The following is a 23,251-nucleotide window of genomic DNA, read 5'->3' as shown; positions in this document are numbered from 1 at the left end:
ATACCTACTGAATTTGGGAGTTAGTCTAGCTACAACAGGGAATGTAATTCTTACAATATATAATTGTGTTTCTTCAGGTAGGCCCCGCCCTGCATAACTGACATGGCGCGCACACACACACACACACACACCATTTGAATGGCAATGCCCATCCTTGGCCCCTAGGAGTTGGCTCCTATGGGGAAGAGCATAGGAATCTCTTAAAAGGTAAAGGGACCCATTGACCATTAGGTCCAGTCATGACCAACTCTGGGGTTGCGGCGCTCATCTCGCTTTATTGGCCGAGGGAGCCGGCGTTTGTCCACAGACAGCTTCTGGGTCATGTGGCCAGCATGACCAAGCTGCTTCTGGCGAACCAGAGCAGTGCACGGAAACGCCGTTTACCTTCCCGCCGGAGCGGTACCTATCTATCTACTTACACTTTGACGTGCTTTCGAACTGCTAGGTTGGCAGGAGCAGGGACTGAGCAACGGAAGCTCACCCCGTCATGGGGATTCGAACCGTCAACCTTCTGATCGGCAAGTCCTAGGCTCTGTGGTTTAACCCACAGTGCCACCTGCATCCAGGAATCTCTTAGGACTGGCTAAAATTCTCACTGTGACCTGGCATCCCGCCCCCGCCCTCACTGTAAGACTTCACAGCCCATGCTAGTTCTTGAAAGTCATGAGCTGTGGGAAAAGGGAGAAGGAAAGAGAGGTTTTTAAACATTGTAACAGGATTGCGATGATCCAAAATAGCACATTCAGTCCCATGTTAACTGCAGTGCCCCACGTCTTCATGCTGTTCATCAAATTCCACCCATTTTTAAAGGTCTCTTTATAGCATCCTCAAACTTTTCAGGACTCTCCAAAGAAAGCCACTCACCTCGTGGTTTTAGTCTTCTGAATACTTCTTGCTATTCCACTAGCTAAGAGTTCTTCCCACCTGTGCTTCCAGTGACAGTAGTTGCAATGGGGAGCAGGAGAGAGAAGCCATAATTTAACTTTTCCAAAGCTGCTTACCTTTTCTGCGTTTTTCCAGGTACCCGGATTTTAAAACACACTGAAGGTCTTGCGCTGCAACTGGAAGGAACTGATTCCCTGAAAAAAAGAGAAACAGTAGTGGGTAGTATTTTTTAAAAGCATTGGCAAATCGTTATCAAACAGGGGGGAATATAACCACTGGTTATTAGTGAATGTTCAGTCTATTTGTAGACATGGATCAGTCCCACTTTTAAGCCAAGATGGTGGGGCTTATAAGGGTGAAATTGTTGTATTTCCTTCCCTCTTCCAGGCAGCCCTCCTGTGGCTTGGAAATAATTTCCTGTGTTTTAGGAGGAGACACACTTGGTTAGGAACTCTCTACTTTCCTCAAGCAGCAGTGCAATTGCGGGAGACAGCATTCATAACATCAGTTCCCAAAATAGTGTAGAACAGATACTAGTTACTACACAGATTGGTGAAGTAAAGAGTGCATTTGAGCATGCCTGTCTTTTACTATAACCAAGGTCCACAAATATAAAATTAAGCACATCCCCAAGTCTTATCAACAACTGGGGTGCATCCTATACTGATGTTTAATTTTAGAGACAGCTGCCATTTTTCTTGCTACAGAAAAAATATGTAAAACATCCTTTCATAGAGTGTTTTCACTAAGCATTATTTTAGGAAAGAAATATTTTTAAAGGAATGAAAAAATTAGCTTATGAATAGCACCAAATTAGGGAAGATTTAAGCAATCAATTAATTGACACCAATTTTTTCCCATTGTGACAGCTCTAAATAATAGTCCTTTGAAGATTTGTTACATCAGTAACGTTAATTACACCTTAAGATTTAAGATAACATACACTATGAATTATTCTTGGCATCTTTTATTAGTACTTAAAATCATCTTTCCTATACCAGGCATTGATGGACACCTGCCAGTTGTCAATTTATACCACTAGGGTGCTCCAGTAGTCAGCAGAATTGAGACAGAACTCTTGAAAGCACACATTTCCCCTCATTTTTTTTAAAGCTTTACCATTTTACCATTGGTTGCCTCTTTGCTACACTTCAACAAATACTGCAAATAATTAAACAGTAATTAATTTTCTCCCTTTAGTTCCCATATGCTCCTTTTTCTACATCACAGTAGTTAAGAGAGGCATTGCATGGATTTTAAAGGATCAGATGGAGTGCAACTGCAAAGCAGGCAATTACCCAACTGTCAGCAAATTACAATGATCACCAAGAGCTCTTGGCATCCAGATCCAGGTTGGCATTGGGCAACATGAATAATCATTTCCCAGCATGACACTCTAGGCAATTATGTCATTCACAGCATTGTCTGCATGCTTTTGGGTTACTGGAGAGAAATTTCATCATCAACATGGAAAAGACTGGGGAGTCTCTGGCTATGTCATCTGGCAAAGAGAGCAAGGACTTCTTTGCACAATCTGCTTAAACCAAACCTCATGGCTTCTTGCTTCCAAGGCATTGTAGCAGTGCTGCTATAGCAGGCTAGCCATATATTCAAGCTGGTACTGCCATAATACATTACCTTTCATATCTTCTGTCCTTAAACCCCTCCCCATGAAAAAGTACAATATTTCCCCCCTTCTGTAATGAGACGCAAGTTGAATAACTTCCCACAGTTATGAACCGTCAACACCTTTTTGCTTAATACTGCCAATAACAGTAAAGTTTCATTTCTGTATTGGTAATGCACTATTTATTTTGACAGGGTTCCACAAGTGGCTAAGCTTTTCCGAGCGGCCATGCACATAAGTAGTCAAATGACCAATTGCATTTTTATTTACCGTATTTTTCGCTCTATAAGACGCACCAGACCATAAGACGCACCTAGTTTTTGGAGGAGGAAAACAAGAAAAAAAAAATTCTGAATCTCAGAAGCCAAAACAACAAGAGGTATCGCTGCGCAGCGAAAGCAGCGATTCCTCTTGCTGTTCTGGCTTCTGGGATAGCTGAGCAGCCTGCATTTGCTCCATAAGACGCACACACATTTCCCCTTACTTTTTAGGAGGGAAAAAGTGAGTCTTATAGAGCAAAAAATACGGTATTTTTGTGCTAGCCAAAGGCCACTGCAACATCCAAAGAAGGGAGGGGAGGGGGGACAGCAGTCGCTACATTTGCAGTAAAACCATGATCAAATCCACCAAAATTTCTTGTTACCCAGAATAAGAAGTAATTCTCAAATAAAATGTGCGAGTTAGATCTCAGAGCCTCTTTTGCAACTGACCGCTAGTCCATCCAGTTCTTTCCTCCTAATCTTCCTGGCAGCCATGGCATAGAGAGCCACCTTATATATCACAGAGTCATCAGTATCACTCAGCAGCCATTTCACCCTGCAAATGAGGACGGTAAATTTTTCTTTCATCCCTACCCGTCAGGTAGCAAAAACTGTCTGGTCTGAGATTACTTTCATCAGCATATGACTCCTCCTGCTCTTTTAAAGGCTGGTCGTGGGCTCTCTCCTTGTTTAAACGAGGATCATATGAAAGCAAAGTAAGTCTTCCTTCATCAAATGTACTGTAAAGAAAGGGAAATAAGCAAGGATTGTGTTTTTCCCGTTTCCCATTTGCACCTCGGGATGTGAATGGGATCCATTCCGGAGCCCCGCTCGCATCCCGAAGCAAACGTAACCCGTGTCCGTCACGTTTCGGCGCTTCCGTGCATGTGTGTGACATCATTTTGAGCGTCTGTGCAACCCGGAAATATTCATCCCGAAGCGTATATATCCCGAGGTATGACTGTACTACAATACTTTCTAAAGGCTCAGGGCGGGTCACAGCATAAACTAACAAAATACATAATAATAACAAGAACAGAAAAAGTCAATAAACCCCTCTCCTATGACACATTTAGAAGGACATTAATCAGCCAAAGGCCTGGTTGAAGATTTTTATTTTATTTTTTTGCCTGACGCCTAAAGATGTTTAATGAAGGGCCCAGGCAAGCCTCCCTGGGGAGAGCATTCCACACACAGAGCTATTAAAACATGTGATGTCCGACGGCTAAATCTTATAGGAGTCCATTTTCCCCTTCTTAAATAATCATATCCTTTGTAAAGCAAATATATACTCATTTGCCATGCTACTTTAAAATGGTTGATTCTGGGGCGAAAGTGCATGGCAGTGTTTTATCTGGACTGTGTAGCCCATATGCCAACTTTAGTTGAAAATAAATATGACGCCTCTAAGATCAAAAGGGGGACTTGTAGCAGCTGACAATCTTAAATCTAGCATGGCTAGAGGATGAAAAAATAATATGTCTGTAAGCTCCTATAATACCCACGACAAACTCATTAATATGAACGATGTTTGCTTCACAAGGCACACTATACACAGCACAAGGGATGCCGTCTTCATTTTGAGAAGCAAATCAGTAATCAATATTTGTAGAAGCAAGCTAATCCTTTGTAAAATCACTGGTTTAGTGATTGAAGAGTTTGCTCCATCTACACAGTTAATCCCTCTTCATCTGTTTGAGCCCTCTATTTATTTCAGCCACTTACAATGGTAGCTGTGTCAGATTAATACATCTCCACATGCTAAACATGCCTTGACAACTGACAAAAGCTTACTACTGTCAGGATAATCTCTACAAACACGGGGATTTTTCTTAGCGAGCCAGAAGGCAACATCCAGAAATCAAATGTTTGCAAAGGGTCTTAACTTCAAGTGACATGGCCTGCTCCCACATCACCAGTTACAATAACCACCTTACCACTGAATCTTTTTCTAGCCCTCGTGGACATTTTTTCTTTAAACTGGAAAGATGGGAAACTGCTTAAGTCATAGGAAGATTTTTTATTTTTTACCAAAGCAAATACTTCATATTAGAGATGGGCCTCCAGATGAACTCTCATCAATCCCAACCTCTCCAGCCATTCCATTTGGAGGTGATGGGAGTTATCTGGAGGGCAACACATAGATGACTGGTTTACGGCATTTAATTTTTTTTCTAAATATGCATGTCAGGGGGATGGTCTAGATGACCCTCAGGATCCCTTCCAACTTGGCAATTCTATGATTCTACTGAGGGACAACCTTAAAAAGAAAAGAACAATAACCAAAACTAAACTAAAATCCTGGAAGTTTGCCACCAACAGAATTCATGCAAATGATGCCTGCAACATTTGACCTACTTCTTTTCCTTGAGAAACCTGGCATGACAAAAGTTATTTCAAGATAATGGCACTTGTTCTAGATTAAAGATCGCCCTGTAAAACAAAACAGCATAAACTCCTGAGCTGAGGATGGACCTAAGGGGAGAGGCTGCAAACTGCCATAAAAAGGAAGCAAACCAAGAACTCCCGCAAAATAAAAATGCATTGCAAATTAATTCAAGAGTCGAAAACCATGTCAGATTAAAGCAAACACATTAGGCCAGTGTTTCTCAAACTTGGGTCCCCAACTGTCGGTGGACTACAACTCCCATCATCCTTTGCTAGCAGGACCGGTGCTCAGGGATGATGGGATAATGTAGGCCAAGAACAGCTGGGGACCAAAGTTTGAGAAACACTGCTTTAGGTACTTGCAAACATGGGGATTGTATGTTAAGGCACCAAGGTGCAGTGAACACATTCCACAGTCTCACATACTGTATAGTGCTTGCTTACAAATGAATTTCCATGCTTGTACACTTTCCCTTGGTCCTCCAAGGGAAGAGCCAGTGTGGTGTAGTGGTTAAGAGCAGTAGATTCGTAATCTGGGGAACCGGGTTCGCATCTCCGCTCCTCCACATGCAGCTGCTGGGTGACCTTGGGCCAGTCACACTTCTTTGAAGTCTCTCAGCCCCACTCACCTCACAGAGTGTTTGTTGTGGGGGAAGAAGGGAAAGGAGAATGTTAGCCGCTTTGAGACTCCTTCGGGTAGTGATAAAGCGGGATATCAAATCCAAACTCTCCAGCACTAACCTTCCTCCTCTGCAGGTGTGGAACATCTCATGTGGATGTCCACGGTTGGAAGAGTGGCCAGTCAGCACACCAACCCTCTGCTTTCCTGATGTGCTTTCGTTTGGGCTACAGAGATCGGCATAGGTGAGATGAGCACACAAAATTGAGGGCAGGCAACCATTGGGGCTCTCTACATCATGAAGTGGCACACCAGCAAGTCTTAACCCTCCTCTGAAACCTAGAGTTCTTTTCCTCGGTTTTTTGGAAAGAACTTCATTGCCTGATGTGACTGGGGTGGCGGGGAGTAAAAGCATAGTTTATCATCATTACAGATCTATAAATATTGCTGTTGGGGTGTGTGTGGTTTTTTTGTGGGCTTCTTTCTCCCCCCTCCACATTTTTACACAAATCTCTCTCCCAGATTACAACCAGAAGCAGCTCACCCAGTGAGGCGAAGATGTACTCATAGCTCCTTGCAGCAAGAGCACCACTGCCACTCACCACCTCATGAGACACTATGGGCTCTGCCCCAATGCTAGAACAGAAAAGCGGAGCCGAGCAACAAAGGAGAATGCTGAAATCCTGAGACAAATACCTGAGGTACCTCAGATTGCTAATTATCCTAACAGGGATGGCTAATCTGTGGGTCTCACTATGTTACCGGCCTCCAACTCCCATCAGCCTCAGCCAGAACAGTCAGTCAGGCATGTATTCCAACAACATCTGGGAGGACCACAGATTGGCCACCTCACGCCTGTTCTAGAAGATTCTCTTCTTTCACCCAAAATATCCCACAATTTACACAAATGACTTCAACTCTAATACTGTTAAGGAAGTTGAAGCAACTGACAAACAATTTGTGGCCCGCACAGCAATTGTATGTTATTTCAGCAGCCTTGTACCTGCCGTTCCTCAGGAATTCTAAGAAACACCCCCCAAAACAATGGCACCCAATAGTAACCAAACACAGATGAAAACCTGCTCCTTGCTCTCAGGAGCCATCGTGCGAAATTTAGCTACACTATCTGAAGAAGTGTCCAAAAGCATAGCAAACAGACAACTTTCCAAGATATATAGTACATACATACACACACATATGCACATAGAGAGACAGAGAGAGTTTTACTGTTTTCACATGAATACAAGCAACAAGTAGAAGATTAAGAAAAATGTTAAAAGACTAGCAAGGTTTATTTTGTGACTTGGAGAAACATAAGGTGCCCATAAAATGTGTGTTCCATCTCCTTTTAACATGACTCCACTATAAGGGAGTTTCGGTCTTGCTGATGACTTATGGGTTTTTACATAGCTCTACCAGACAGATGTTCATGCTTAAGGCCTGGCTGTAAGACGGAAAGAGGGGAAACAGCTGGAATGAGCAGCAAGCACCAGCAAGCCAAGTGACAAAGTAGAATGCTGAAATCCTGAGGCAAACCGCAAGCAAGAGGAAAACACCATCGGAAGGATTGTTTGAGGGTGCCTGCTATTCTAGAAATTTATCTCTTCCCCTCGTCCATCTAAGTTACACAAGCATTCACACCTGCCTCCTCCTCTTCTAATAAAACTGGCCATTAGAAATGCCGAAGCAGGAATATCTGTGCTTCCCCCTTCTGCTTCGCTGTTTCCATATGGCGATAAGGATATGAAACAGAACCCAGCACATGAAACCATGTCCAAAGCCTTCATGAAAAACAAACAGTTTACACGTTAGAAGAACTTGCTCAAGTTAGTATCAAGAGAAATATGCAGAATGAATGCTGGACGCCATATACCCTGGCAACATTTAACAACATTACGTGTGCCAACAGCATGGAAAAGATGAGCATCCTTTTCAGCTCCTGGGAGATTGCTAAATGCTGCATATATTTTTATACCCCCCTCTCCCCTTGTGCAAGCAGAAGGAACAAAAAATATTTGTTTAATATGCACAGATACTCAGGATCCCCATTCTGAGCAAAGTATGAACTTCGTACTAATTGCAAGCAGGTTTTTTATATTCTTCAGTACACCAGTTTTTGGTACATAACTATATTTAAGTACCAAATAAGAATATTGCTAAGGTTTCAAAGCCATCAATTATTAACTGGGCTTCCCCAAGTCCTACTGTTCTACCAATGTTTGCCATCCTGATGCACCTGAAACTTTCTAGATCTTCTAATAAGGATCAGAAGTGAAGTCACCTGTTGGTCCTAGTCCAACATCCTGTTCCCACAGTGGCTAACAGTGGGGCTAGCCCAACAGTGGGTACCCCAAAGCAGGACCTGAGTGCAGCAACCCTCTGGCCAGTTGTGACCCCCAGCAAATAGCCATCCAAGTCGGTGGCCATTGCAACATCTTCTGGAAGCAAACTGCCACAATCTTATGATCATATCTCAGCAGAAAAAATAGAGTTGGAAGGGAGCCCATGGATCATCTAGTCCAGGGGTCAGCAACCTTTTTCAGCCATGGGCCGGTCCACCATCTCTCAGACCATGTGGGGGGCCAGACTATATTTTTTTGGGGGGGGGGGAATGAACGAATTCCTATGCCCCACAAATAACCCAGAGAAGCATTTTAAAGAAAAGGACACATTCTACTCATGTAAAAACACGCTGATTCCCGGACTGTCTGCGGGTTGGATTGAGAAGGCGATTGTGCCCCTGGGCCTTAGGTTGCCTACCCCTGATCTAGTCTAACTCCCTGCAATGCATGCATATGCACCCACATGGTGATCAAACCAATGACCTTGGCGTCAAAAATAAGATAAAAAAAATGAATGAAAAATGCAAACATGGTTGAGAAGGGATTCAAACCCGAAAGCACCACATATTGCACACTATTCACTATTTAGACTGCTCAGAACTAAGTCTACTGATTTCAGGGGGAACTAATTCCCAGGTAAGTTATATGTACGATGGCAGACTTAACCACGTATAACTTTCCCTGAATATGTGCCCACTAAACAGAACCATTTAATATCCATTTCAGTGGTGGGTAGTCAAGCTTTGGGTGAATGCACTTTGAATGCACCTTGTTTTAGAGGGGGAGAACAAGAAAAAAAAATTCCCCTGTTCTCCCCCTTCTATGGTCCGGTGCGTCCTATAGAGCGAAAAATACGGTAAGTAAGGAAAGAAAGAACAAGCAGTGTGATAAGTTCTTGCTTCCCAGATCCCCAAAGGACCTCAAAAGAGACCCGATAAGCACTTTTCCCTTTGTCAATCAAGAAAAAAATCTGGCTGACTAAGCGGTTTTTGTGCTTTCCCCCTTACCACCTCTGCAAGGTGCCATAAGGTAGAGAATCCTGGATTAAAAGGACAGAATTCCATTTTTATGAATGGAAACTGGGGGGGGTGCAGAGTTACCTAACTCAAAATAGGCATATAAGTGTACAGTCCACCTTTCCTTTCACAAAACAGACAAAGGCCAAACAGGTTTTCTAAAAGGGGCAACATATACATTATCAAAATAAAATATTCCCCAAGGCTCAATTACTGCACATTCAGAGTTAAGCAAAGAGGGTTTTTTTTACTGAGTGAACTAAAGCAAAGTCATCATTCTCGAGGCAAAGGAGAGAAATTCTAGCAGGATGCAGAGCCCTTGAAACTAGCTCTAAAATTAGCAGATACTAAAGGCATGATTAGATGACCACTTACAAGACAGCAGTTTCGTTGTACTGAATAGGAGAATACCACTATGTGCAATATGCAATATGACCCTTCGGAGTCATTTATGCTATAATTTGCTGCTCCATATCGCCGTACATTTTATTAAACTCTCAAAATGCTTCATTTTTTTGCCCAAAGATCAAAATGCATTTGCATTATTTATCTTTTCCCCATCCCCCACACAAGGCATCCACACTTTCTGGGCTTTTTTTTTCATTTTTTTTCATTTTCTCAGCAAAATAATAACTCTTTGGGCCTTGCAGGCAGCCAAGTATCAGGCTTTAACCATCTGTCAACTGGCTTGGATTCAGCAAGCATGCTCCCATAGTTTGGGCTCTAATTGTGTTTAATGCTGCACTAATTATTTCAATGGGGAATAATCTTGTACAGTCAAAGTTGACTCATTTTATAAACTGGAAGCTCCTCAGCTATAAATTGGCAGGTCTCATCCTTCATTTCTCCTAAGCGTTGTGCCAAGGGGGAATAAGTATATGGTTGCTCTGTGACCAAATGTCATGTGCTGGGCAGAAACATTGATCCTGGCTATTAATCACTCCACAAGCCCTCCCAGTAATCAAAGGGCACAGCTGCAGTGATATATGACCAATGTCAAAGCAGAAAGCCCTTTACAAGACTGCATGCCTACCAGCTGATGGCCAGTATGTAGTACAGTGTGCACACTAGCCAGCCCAAAATGCCCAGGCTAATTAATCACCACCTCTAACTGTTCATACTATCATTAAACACCTTTATTGGCTGAATTATCTGAGGATTCTTACCCCGTAATTGCTTAGGTCTGGAAGCTATGAACCTTCTCACCTGGATACACAGAGCTGACTATTACCTGCTCTGGACCACCCCCTGGCCTTTCATTCTCTCCTCGGAAGAGTTTGCTGACCCAGCAGTGAACCAGTGACGAGGAGAAAATTGGATACCTTTCCAACCGATCTTGGGATGGTTCAGTTTATTGGGAGAACTAAATAATGCCGGGGAGGTGGGGACGGGGGGAAATAATAGGATCAGCTTTAAAAATCTACTCATAGGGACTTCTATTCTCAAGGGGCATGAATGCCAAATGCAGAAGTCAGAGGTGCCAACTTGAATTAAATATCATGGAGCCCCAGGTAAGCCCTACCCCACATAACTGATCACATGACGCAGTGCACACACACTATTTGAATGGGAATTCCCATCATCTTTGTGGGGGCCCAGCCCCTTCAGATATTTTATTGTGGGGGCCAAAGCCCCTAGGAGTTGACTACGTTTTTTAAAATCTGAAAGCCAAAAAAATGAAGATTACAAGAATGCATCGATTCAGGCCAGCATCTGTCTGCCAGAACCAACTCAAGGCATCAGCACCAGCACTAAAGACTAAATGACTCCGCAATGCTGGTTATCATTTGCTGCAGATCTGGAGAAGGGCTGTAGCTCAGTGGTAGAGCATCAGGTCCAATCCCTGTTATATCCAAAAAAGGAATGGTAGAGAACCCTGACTGAAACCCTGGAGAGCTACTGTCAATCAGTCAGGATGATACTGAGTCAAATGGACTCAATGGTTTGACTCAGTATAGGGCAGCTACCAGGCCCAACATTTACAGAGTTAAAAATACTGGATTCTTTTCATAGCATCTCCCTTTGAATGCACTTGGGTTTATATGGAGCAACTACTGGTTCCATTTTGGAAGACAGAAAAGGAACTGTGAGAATGACCCAACAATTTGAAACCCAATGGTTCTTATTCATTTCCTGTTACGTGATGCTTGACAACTAGCAAAAAGTTGAGTTACGCCAAACGAATCAATTCAGTTTTGAATGAATCACAACATGCAGCTCCTTGTGAAACCAATATTCAGGACACCGGTTATGGATACCTTAAGAGCCACGGTAATCAATGAAGAGGCTGTTTTGGAAGCAAACAACAGGTGGAGGCAAACAGCATTCTGGAGAGAGTTGAAGGCATTACCATAGATGTGTCATTGCTTGTGGTATACACACTTATTGTTATGGCCCCACTATTATCTCTGGTCAAAATAGAACACACATAAATTGTTTTTCAAAAACTTGCCAAAAAAATGACACATGCTTGCATACCATGGTCAATGATGCTTGCTCTATTCTACACAAATATTGTCTCTCTACAAACAGCTTGCAGTAAAAGAGGAACCCAAAAAATATTGTATGGGATTAGAACTGATTAGTCAAAGAATGCCAATAAAGGCAATACACTCATACCTTAGTTCTCGAACGCCGCCTTGGTACTCGTACGTTGCAGCTCCCAAACAATTGAAACCCGGAAGTGAGTGTTCCAGTTTTTGAATGTTTTCTTGGAAGCCAAACGTCTGATGTGGCCTCCGCTATCGTTTCCAGCGTGCCTGCGCAATCAGAAGCCGCGCCTTGGTTTCTGCACATTTAGGAAGTCAGATAGACTTCCAGAACGCATTCTGTTTGAAAACCAAGGTACGACTGTACAGAACTGTAACTGCACTGACAGTAAGGGTTGAGCTTTTCTTCTGCTCAAAACCAATGTATTGAGCTGGAGTGAAAGCAGCCCACAATGTTATGGAATAACCACATTCAAACACAGATTTTGGCACTGCAGACAAGGATTTTTAACAGACTGACGCCATTGTTGGTGGAGGGGGAGGTATGATGGTGCAATGAGGAGCCACAGCACTGTCCCTTCTCAAACCCTGCAGTGTAGAAAGTGGCAGCACTTTATTTTCCCCTTGTTGACATTAGAAGAGGCTCAGAGAGAAATAAACCAGGTATATCATGGGTAAAGGAGACTGGAAGTTACAAGAAAGGGAGTAGCACATATACATAATGCCATTCATGAACCCAAAGCCCAAAATGTGGAGAACCACTGGCCTGTGACCCAGTTGTGGCCCACAGTGCACTGAAATCATAGACCTGTAGAGTTGGAAGGGACCCCGAGGGTCATCTAATCCAAAACCCTGCAGTGCAAGAATCTCAACTAAAGCATCCATGGCAGATGGCCATCCAACCTCTGCTTAAAAACCTCCAAGGAAGGAGAGTCCACAAGCTCCCAAGGGAGACGGTTCCACTGTCAATCAGAGCTGCAATTAATTGATTAGTGTGTTGTGTTGTGTTGTGTAGTGTAGTCCCCCTCCCCTTTAATGCACTTTTGCTGCTTCTGTCTTCCTTTCTAGGCAACAATTCAACAGCTTAAGCCATTTCTGGTATGAAAATACAATTATGGAAAAAACTTCATCATGACCGCACTCTCAATTGTGTTATGCCATGCCCCGCAAGGCAGCCATTTTGTGACTTGCACCCCCCATCACTCTCTCGAAATTCAAAATGTGCCCCTTGGTTGAAAAAGGCTGGTGACTCCCTGGGCCTAAACTTACTGGCAAGGACTCTCCAGGAAGAGCTGACCCAAGACATTTTGGCACCTATGGCAGATCCCAAAATGGCGTTCTATTCCCTGCAAGGGAAGAAGGGGTCAAATAATAATAATAATAATAATAATAATAATAATAATAATAATAAATTTTATAATTTATATCCCACCCATCTGGCTGGGTTTCCCCAGCCACTCTGGGCGGCTACCAAAAGAATAAAAAAGTGATAAAATATCAAACATTAAAAGCTTCCCTAAACAGGGCTGCCTTCAGATTTATTCTAAAAGTCAGATAGTTTTTTATTTCCTTGACATCTGATGGGAGGGCATTCCACAGGGCGGGCGCCACTGCCAAGAAGGCCCTCTGCCTGGTTCCCTATAACCTCAGTTCTAGCAACGAGGGAACTGCCAGAAGGACCTTGGAGCTGGACCTCGGTGTTTGGACTGAACGATGGGGGTGGAGACGCTCCTTCAGGTATACCAGGCTGAGGCTGTTTAGGGCTTTAAAGGTCAGCATCAATACTTTGAATTGTGCTTAGGAATGTACTGGGAGCCAATGTAGGTCTTTCAGGACTGGTGTTATATGGTCCCAGTCTCCAGGTTATTGAGCAATGACCTTTCCCATTTACTGCTTCCTGATGCTTTTAACTGGAGAGGCCAGAGGTTAAACCTTAGACCCCTGGAATGTACAGCATGTGCTCTATAGATACGTTCATTTCAGGCATGAATTTTACCCACAATCCTTGACATTTAAAGCATCTCTTCTAAGGCAGCCAGTACCAGGAGCATGAGGAAACTTAGTATGGGAAGCAGGGGGTGAGAGGAAACTTTCCCCAACAATTTGTAGGTATCGAGAAAAGATTTCAGAACCTCAAACTTTAATGAAAGCTGAAAATTACTTTTCGGCAATCTGACAGAGAATTCGAGGAAGAATTTTTTTTAGATAAATTACCTGGCGACAAAAAGTGCTTTGAGATCTTCGCACCCAAAGTAGGAAGTGCTTTTAAGACAATTAAATTATTTCGCTTCGGGCTCTGTCTTTTCAATTTGAGCTAATGACACCATTTAAGGATGGTCCATTTAACTGAGGGTCTTTTGCGAGGCAGACAGACAGAAGGCAATCTGGAAGTGTTTGGTAGCATTCTTCCATATTTCAGAATTTAATACTGAAAGGTTTCCATCAAATTCTCCCATTCAAACATTCATCACCAGAATGAAAGTATAATCTCACAAGATAAATGTGTGGCGGGTTTTAAAGAAGTTTCTCCCACAATTTTTTTTTTCTTCCCTCAAAAAGGAATCAATTTCATCCTAATGGCAATTATGCCACTGTGGAATAATAACAGTATCAAGCTGGCTCAGTCTTTCGTCCTGCCTCTAGAGTGCGCCCAAATCACTCCTATTACTTCTGGCTTCAAGACCAAATTTTCTGTTTCTACTCTATCAACATGTATAATAGTTTAGAGTTTCTAAAAGGAAGAGACTGCCAGTCCTGTGCCAGGCATTTACCATAGGATACATACCCTCCAACATTTCTCTGATGAAAATAGTAATAATATTCAATAATACTAAATTAATAATAATAATAATAATAATAATAATAATAATAATACTTTTACTATTTATACCCCGCCCATCTGACTGGGTCGCCCCAGTCACTGTGGGCAGCTTCTAATAGATATAAAAACAGAATAAAACATTAAACATTAAAAAACCCTTCCCTATATAGACATACCTTGGAATTGGAACAGAATCCGTTCCAGAAGTCTATTCGACTTCCAAAACGCTGAACTTCCAAGACGCGGCTGCTGATTGGCTGCAGGAGCGTCCCACAGCCAATCGGAAGCCACGCCGGACATTCGGCTTCCAAAAATCATTCGAAAACTGGAACAATTGCTTCTGGTATTTCAATTATTCGGGAGCCGAAATGTTTGAGTTTACAGGTGTTTGGCTTCCGAGGTTCCACTTTACAGGACTGCCTTCAGGCGGCTCAGGGGTCGGATAACTCCATAGCCTCCAACATTTCTCCAGTGTAAACAGGGATGCCCTAAGGAAAAGCGGGACATTCTAGGATCAAATCAGAAAACGGGACTGCTTCTGTAAATCCATGACTGTCCTGGGAAAATAAGGACACTTGGAGGGTCTGAGGACAGTGACAATTGTATGCTTCTTCAAAGCACTTCTGTTGCGTCTGCTCTTCTGATTATCCGGGAATCCAAACAGACGCACCATCATAGGGTGTTTAGCATCTGACCGCAGTGCAGTGGAAAACCTAAGCTCCATGTGCCCTGTTCCCAAATGTTGTTCCTTGCTTCAGAGCACAACAGCCCTGCTCTGAAATGAATAAAGAGCTCCACCGTCCATTAAGGTTTACTTGCTTTCTTTCCCCCTACCTGCAAACACCACACTGTTACACTTTCTTGTAACTGCTGAGGAAAAACAAGCATACGTAGCAATTTCATGAGCACATCGCATCACCCACAGCATTGCGAATACAACAGAGCAGCTATTAAGCAGAAGTCCAGATTAAGATGAAAGAGAAGATGAGGTGTTTTCTCCTGTCAGCAGTGGGAGAGCCCTGCTGCTAGTATGTGCCGCGCTACATCATTGCCAGCATCTGCCTGCTCATGTAAAAACATGAAAGTTGCTGATTCTGAGGCAGGCTGAAATTAAAATGTGTTTCTCCCCCACCACACACACACACAATTCACCAATACTTCCAACTGCATCATGACTCCACTTGATTAACGCTTGGCGTTTTACTTTGCAGTGATTAAAAAAATAGGTTTGCTTAGGATGCAAGAACTCTTATTTAAAACACCACAGATGGTGCAGTTTCAGGTGTCATGCAATTACTATTGGGATGTGCCAAATTTGTGGTTGTTGTTTATAGAACACCAGGTAAAACAGAAAAATCGGAAGTGCATATACAGTGGTACCTCGCAAGACGAATGCCTCGTAAGACGAAAAACTCGCAAGACGAAAGAGTTTTTCGTTTTTTGAGTTGCTTCGCAAGACGAATTTCCCTATGGGCTTGCTTCGCAAGACGAAAACGTCTTGCAAGTTTGTTTCCTTTTGGGTTCCTATGGGAATCCGTGCTCCGCAAGACAAAAAATTCGCAAGACGAAAAAACTCGCAGAACGAATTAATTTCGTCTTGCGAGGTACCACTGTACTTACACACAGAAGGCAAGGAGCCATTGCGGTATAGCGGTTTAAGAGTGCTGGACTAGGACCTGGAAGATAAGGGTTCAAATCCCCACTCAGATATGAAGCTCACTGAGTGACCTTGGGCCAGCCACTGGCTCTTATCGTAGGCCTACCTTATAGGATTTGTTGAGAGAATAAAATAGGAGGGGTGCAAAGCATGTATGCCACCTTGAGCTCCTTGAAGGAAAGGTAGGCTATAAGTCAAAGAAACAAATGAATAACCCCCTAAATATATGGCCACAGCTGCTTAAAGGAAAGCCAGTCCCACCCTCTGAAATGGACAAGGCATAGCATGGCATCAGAGGGCATTCAGTAATGTAAACTGCTACTTTTCTGCGTTGCAATACTTTCAAACATGGCACAGTTTGCTCCTCGGTCTATAAGCAATCCCACTACCATTTGGGGCTCTTGGATGCTCCTGATTCCCCCTTGTACAGCTAGTGCCACATCCTCGTAGCACATTCAGTAGCTTCAGAGTCTTTGGTGGTTGCCATCAAAATGTACAGAAGTGCTTAAAGGGATCACAAGTTACAAAACAAGTGAAAACCTCAAGGTTAATGACAATTACAAAAATACAGCAGGGAGCTCCTTAGGATGAACGTGATCGAACACCATTCGCATGAGAACATAATGTGATTTTGCTGAAGGAGATACCAAGATCCACCCAAATCTGCCTTCTCCAACCTCACACCGTCCAGATGTTTTGGAATGCAGCTCCCATCAGCCCCGGACATCTGCAGGGCACCAGGTTAGCAAGGCTGACCTAGTACATCATCATGTCTTCAACAGCCAGCCAGAGGCCTCTGGGAACTAACAAGATGATTGTGAGTATGATAGCAGTTCCCTGTTTGTCCACAGCATCTGGCATTCAGAAATATGGTGCTTCCGTTTATGGAGTCTTCATTTAGTTATCATAGCTAATAGCTGTTGATAGACCCACCCTCCATGAACGTATCTAACCCTTTTTGATGTCATCTAAGCCAGTGGCCATCACCACATATTGTGGTAATGAATGCCATAAGTCAATTATGTGTTGTGTGACAAGTGCTTCCTTTTTCTCAGTCCTAAACCTTCTGCCAACTGACTTCATTAAATGGTGCTGAATTCTAGCATTGTGTGAGAGACTCCAATTTCTTACCAAACATTTTCTTCACAGCACTCGTTGTTTCATATAATTTTGACTATGCTTTCCCTTATTTTACTTTTTTAAAAATACGAACTAGAAAAGGTCCAAATGCCTTTCCTCGAAGGAGACCGGTATGCAAATAAAAACCAGATGGCATTAATGGAAGTCAGCAGAACAGAGCAGAAAAGTGATTCCTGACATAAAAATAACCACAAAAGAATATATAAGAGCATTGCAAAGGTTTACAATAGGTGTACCAGTCCACCTACCTGGATGGATTGAACAATGACTTTTTGCATAAGGAACTATAGCTTGTCCCAGCCAAGTGGAATTTTATTATTTATTATGACATTTATATCCTTTTCTTACTTTGGTGAAATTCAACACCCAACTCAAGGGTTTTCATGGGTTGCTATTTTAACTTCATATTAAAGTCTTGAAAATTAAAAAAACCAGTACTAACTTGCAAGCATAATTGTAAAATTCTATCGTGTGTTATATAAACTAGTGACATGCCCACCAATCGGCAGGAGGGGTGGTGCCTGCAGTACGGTCCAGCTTGCCATTTTAGAAAATGGATTTTCCAAACGGCAGAGCGATAGGACTGGTCAAATCCTGTCAAAAAGCAATTCTGCTCCTCAAGAGACTTTCTCTTATTACTTTTCCCTAGGGGGGTGGGTCAAAAGAGGGGCATGCCTTATACACACACACACACACACACACACACACACACACGTCTCCAACAGCCACTGAACTTACTAGGAGTTCCCCATGCTGTTTCCGTTTTATATCTCCAGGCAAGGTTAGACTGCCTTCCCCAGAGGAGCCATCCTTTCCTCCATTTTGCTCTCCCTGTCACCCAGTAGCTTCTCTGCTCATCTCCGGATAAACCCAGTGGCTATTCTGTTTCAGACGGCATTTGGGGACGCAGGAGGAAGGTGAGCTAATCTCACTAAAGCTGTCATAATAAATGGAATGAAATATGCGTTAGAAAGCTCTGCCTTTGAAGGTCTGGAAACGACAAGAGGCCTCATGAACACACCTGTATACACGTTCGTGCATGCCTACCCAGACAGCCACCTCTCTCACAGCAACACTGTTCAAATGTCTGAAGAAAGGCCCAGGATTTGCTCCCCTGGCTCAGATAGTCAGCACTGTCAAAACTGACAGTGCTGACTATGTTGGCACTGTGCAAGAAGTGGTTCCCGATTCAGTGCTAGGAAGGATGTTTGAGGTCCCAGAAACTGTACACAGGCCCCTTTTCCTCCCACATGTGGTTCATAACCCAAAAGATGGTGCATTAATGCAATTCTGCCGACGTATCATCCTTGTTCGTTCAGGGAAACTGTCCTCTGAAGAGAACATAACAAACATCTGAAATCAGAAATCTTCAGTTATTTTTGCTCGCAAAAGACAAGGTGGGTTATCTTATGCAGCCTGAAAACAATACAAAAGGAATTTCCAAGATGGAACAGAGTGCGCTTAGGACGCTGTTCAGAAAATCAAGTTTTACTGATTGTTAATGAAACTGAAAAGTCTAATTAGCAAGACTGGGGGATTTAACCTCAGCATTTTGGCCAAACACCAAGTTGGTTAATTACATCTTCCTAGCCAAAAAAAACCCCTTTGTCACTTTAATTAGATAGGCTATTCCTCATTTCCTGGCTTTAAAATGTTCTCGTGGGTTCAGAGTACCACTGCGACAGCTTCCTAAGTTCTACCCAAGAGGCAGCTGCGTTTGATGTTAACACAATGATAATATATCTAGATCACAGATTATATCCTAGGAAGCACTTCAAAATATTAGTATCGTGTTAACTGTGTTGCATTAAAATACTCTGAAGAAATAACTCACTAAAACACATACAACTACCCACATTCCACAAAGCGAAACTTAATTGGTGCCCAAGTGCATATGTGGGAACCCCTCAAAGGAAAAGTTCTTTTGTGAATCAGAGAAGCAGGGAGGCGGGGGAAGCTTCTCTGAATTATGCTATGTAAGCTCCTTTCAAAGAGGCAGAAAAAAATCAACCAGCTAATTTTCACTTCAGCTTACAGTAATAGCACTTCAGTTTTAATACTGCATTGTTATTACTATAAACAAAGATGGGGGGGGGGGAAACCTTTCACATTGTTGACTAGCAAATAATTTTACACGCCATTAAAATGCTATGATCTATGCATCTCTTACCAGTATTCAAAGTCTAGCATGACAGTTCTCATTTTCTTTTTAGTAAAATTAGTGAAGCTGAAATTGTTCACATCAATGCTAAAATATATGTCAGTAATACATGTAAAGCTAGTGAGATGCGCCTAACTTTCTACCGTGCTAAAAGAAAACTGACTAGCTGCATAATCCTGCTCAGTTGAGTTCAATAGGATTTTACTCCCAGATACGTGCATTGCAGACTATATCAGCTCCATACCGTGTGTGTGTGGGTTTGTGTTACCCTACAAAGGGGTTTGGAAATACAACAGTCCTCTTTAGCCAAATAAAGACGTCTGTATTAGTGATGTACTCTGACAACAATTCCAATAAATTAGTATTTTAAGTGGACTCTTATATATTTAATCCTGTCTTTATTCCTGTGGCTGCAATTTGTTTTCACTGTTTTTAATATGGAATTTTAAATTGTAATCTGCCCTGCGAGCTGCTGGTGAAAGAGGAGCAATAAACAAAATAATAATATTTACAATGGTTTCATGTAGCGCAAAACTCCTGTCAGATATTGCAGAGCCATAGTAATGTACAGAATTACTTTACTATTTTAACTTTGGAAATCTTAAAACATTTTTTAAAAATACACTGGGGGGTGTTCTATAGATTCCCAAATTTTCAGTACTAAAATCTAAAATCAAAGATTCAAGTCCTATAGTAAAAGTAATTATCTCTACCTTACCATTCCTGTTTTAAATATCACAATAATATGAATATACATCCCATGTGACAACAAGCTCCTTGTTCTGTTATAATAGAATTATTAAGAAAAATCACAGTGGCCGAAAAGAAAATTCTTCCAAAAGATTTGACTATGAATACACCGAAAGTCAGAACACAGCTGAGGAGTGAAGAAAGCCATAAAGCTATAAAAACCAGTGTGCGATTTCCTGGTCTGGTTTCTTGAGGTCATAAAACTCAAAGCATCTTTCCCAAACCCTCTTCACTCAGTTGTGCCTTAACTATTTGGGTTATAAATACTTTTCATCTCCTGACACGTTTTTTTCCCAGAGGCTCCATTTCCTGTGGAAATTGTAAATTCTTTACATATTACCATAATAACCAAACACATAGACGCAGTATTATTATGGTCAAAGAGAACTGAAGTGCTCCGCGAGATAACACACATGGGTATTAAAAGCCTTATTCTGAGTGGGAAAGGTTAATATCTGAGAAAAGCTGTTTCAAACTGTGATGAGAACGCATCATTTTGACTTTGCCGGTAAAACATAGCGCGTTATAAACTCGGCAGCTAGAAACATACGGCCTCAACGCTCTGTCTGCAAACATCTTCACCCCAGCCATTTTTTTCCAGCAACAATGCAATCACTAGAAATCTACAAAGGACAAATACAAAATTGGTTGTAGACTCTTATGGAACAACTAAGGCATCGTTTGCCTGTCAGGAAACAATAAAGCATTATTCCACCATCACAAAAAAGGGGTTTGGGCGGGTGGGAGGGAGAAAGACCCATTGGAGACAGTATAGTTCTGTCGGTTGTGCAAATGTGCAGTTGCTAAGAGGCAAATATGCCCCTTGTAATCAAATAGCCCAGCTCAGCACTGCTGCTGGCTTGGGGCGAAAAGCAAATTCCACCAGCCACAAACTTAGAAACAGTCTTGAATTATTTGTTGCTGACCGCTGGCTGAACTCTGTTCTGATGAGCATCATCACCATTAGCCACTTCTCAGTGTATTCCATCACCCAATGGCAACAGCAGCATGCTACAGCTCAGGCTACGAGAAATTGATCAAACAGGGTAATGAGACTATTTCTTCACGGAGGTTATTTTAAATGAATATAAATATTTTCTTTCTACATAATTTGCCACAAAAGGTCACCGAGCTCCCCGTGATTCTAAAGAAAAATGCGGCAGAATTTCCTATCTCCGCGTTTGAGTGAAACAAACCATTTCCGTGGATTTTCCTTTTTTCTTTTTCTTTTTTAATGGACGGTGGCATAAATCTTAATGGTCTGGCAGCATCCTATACAATTGATTAGAGGAAACATTTAAGCTGCACGTTTTAGTTACAGCTGAAAAGATATGATGCAATTTCAGAAAGGATGTATAACCAATCACGACTTGCTGATTATAAACCTTCCATGGAGGGACGTTCTTGTTTTTTGCTGAACAGCCTAAACTTTAACACACACAAATTGAACACATGGGCTGGGATCCAAATAGCCTTGCACAATGTTGCATCTATGTGCTCCCTTTTCCTGCTGCAGCCCCTCCAAAAGCTGCTCCGGTGTGGCCATATGGGACCATATTGAGAATCAGCAACCCTTCCACACACAAGCTGGGTCCACACAGGGCTGCTTTCCATTGATGCATGAGAAGGTTTGGATCCCAGTACCGTCATTAGGCTGAACGCACCTAGAATTATTAGGATAAAATATCCGAGTACGGATTAGCGGGTTTTTTTATGGGATCCCTTCTTCATAATGAATTTTGCATCCCTGCTACTGAATGCGAGTTTAATTCACTTACCGTCCAGGTCCATTTTAAGCTTTGGCAAGCTAGAAAGTGAAGACGAAACCCTTCTTCCAAGTCTTAAGTATAATTCTCAAGTATGATTTTTCAGCAGTGTCTCTCTGCAGAATTACCATTAAATATTGCACATAATCAGAGTGCTTCACCGACTGCAGCAAGGAAATACAGTGACGAAATATATCCGAATGAAAGCTGTTGCTTATGGTTTAGGGAAGAGCGTTAAGTGTAGCCTATAATAAAACCTACCCTTTCATGAAGTGCTTTGATAAAACAGATATCGGGATTCACACACACACACAATACTGGCATAATTTTAGAAGAGGAAATAACAATGAAGAATTTGAATGAAGAGAGAGACTGTACTTTTATAGTACATGCAAGCTGTATTGTGCTTTATAATTCCAATTCTTGAAAATTATCTAATGCATATATATTAAAGGGAGGATGCACCAGCTAAGGCACAAGTGGCTAACCTCTGCATTCTTGGGAGCCGGTCTATTTCTCAAGGGGCCAGAAATCCTTCATAGGTTGCCAGGCTCTAGAGCAGGCATAGGCAAACTCCGGCCCTCCAGATGTTTGGGACTACAATTCCCATCATCCCTGGCCACTGCTCCTGTTAGCTAGGGATGGTGGGTATTGTAATCCCAAACATCTGGAGGGCCGGAGTTTGCCTATGCCTGCTCTAGAGGTACTGGCTACCTGCTTTTTGAGCACATGCACATAGGTAAATTTGGGGCACCATGTGTAGACTACACTGAGCTCTTCAACAGACAATCTTCTGCAAGTACCCCAATTTCTGTAGGAGACAGCTACTACCAGAAAGAGGGCAACTTTGTGTTGCTCCCAAATTCTCCCTATCTTATTGTTTTTCGGCTGCTTTAAAATACCTTTTCTAAAAGGTATTGTTCTGTGCTGCTTTTGTGATCTTGTAGCCTTTCTGTGTCTTATGTTTTGTTTCTTATGTATGTGCATTGCTGCAGCGTAGCGGAGGCAGTTTTCCCACTTCACCACTTCTTTGCTTGAAATGTGACCAGGAGGCCCCATTAATGTCTTCCTGTACATGCCCTCTAAAAGCAATGCTCAGCTCAGGCAGAATTACACCACAGTTTCACTGTATGTTTAGGAAACTTAACAAATCAGGATTAACGCTGACTGCAGTTAAGTGTTATGTCCCTCATCCATTACAGAAATTTTCAGTATCTGGAGCATCACTGTCTACCAATGCAAAATGAACACATAGACTATAAAAAGTATTCTCCAGAATGATCAAGCATAGTTTCCATTATCAGTATAGATAACTCCAGAAGGGTTAATT

General features: G+C 42.3%; 1 protein-coding gene and 1 long non-coding RNA gene across 2 annotated transcripts in view; both read right to left on the bottom strand.

Moving 5' to 3' along the window:
- The window catches only part of SKAP2 (src kinase associated phosphoprotein 2), a 102,649-nt gene that overhangs the window by 52,944 nt on the left and 26,454 nt on the right, over positions 1–23,251 (bottom strand). Inside the window, exon 5 of the mRNA XM_081883415.1 lies at positions 1,002–1,079. Within this exon, the coding sequence (XP_081739541.1) occupies positions 1,002–1,079 (78 nt within the window). The remainder of the gene's footprint in view (positions 1–1,001; positions 1,080–23,251) is intronic.
- On the bottom strand, positions 3,402–6,350 carry LOC309353881. Its single transcript, XR_014162110.1, has 3 exons — positions 6,324–6,350; positions 5,131–5,205; positions 3,402–3,512 (listed from the first exon to the last, which is right to left on the bottom strand). It is a non-coding gene; the product is annotated as an uncharacterized lncRNA (long non-coding RNA).

Source organism: Podarcis melisellensis (assembly GCF_964234715.1).
Source record: "Podarcis melisellensis genome assembly, chromosome: 12".
NCBI classification, from domain to species: domain Eukaryota; kingdom Metazoa; phylum Chordata; class Lepidosauria; order Squamata; family Lacertidae; genus Podarcis; species Podarcis melisellensis.
This window is presented reverse-complemented; position numbering and strand designations above follow the sequence as displayed.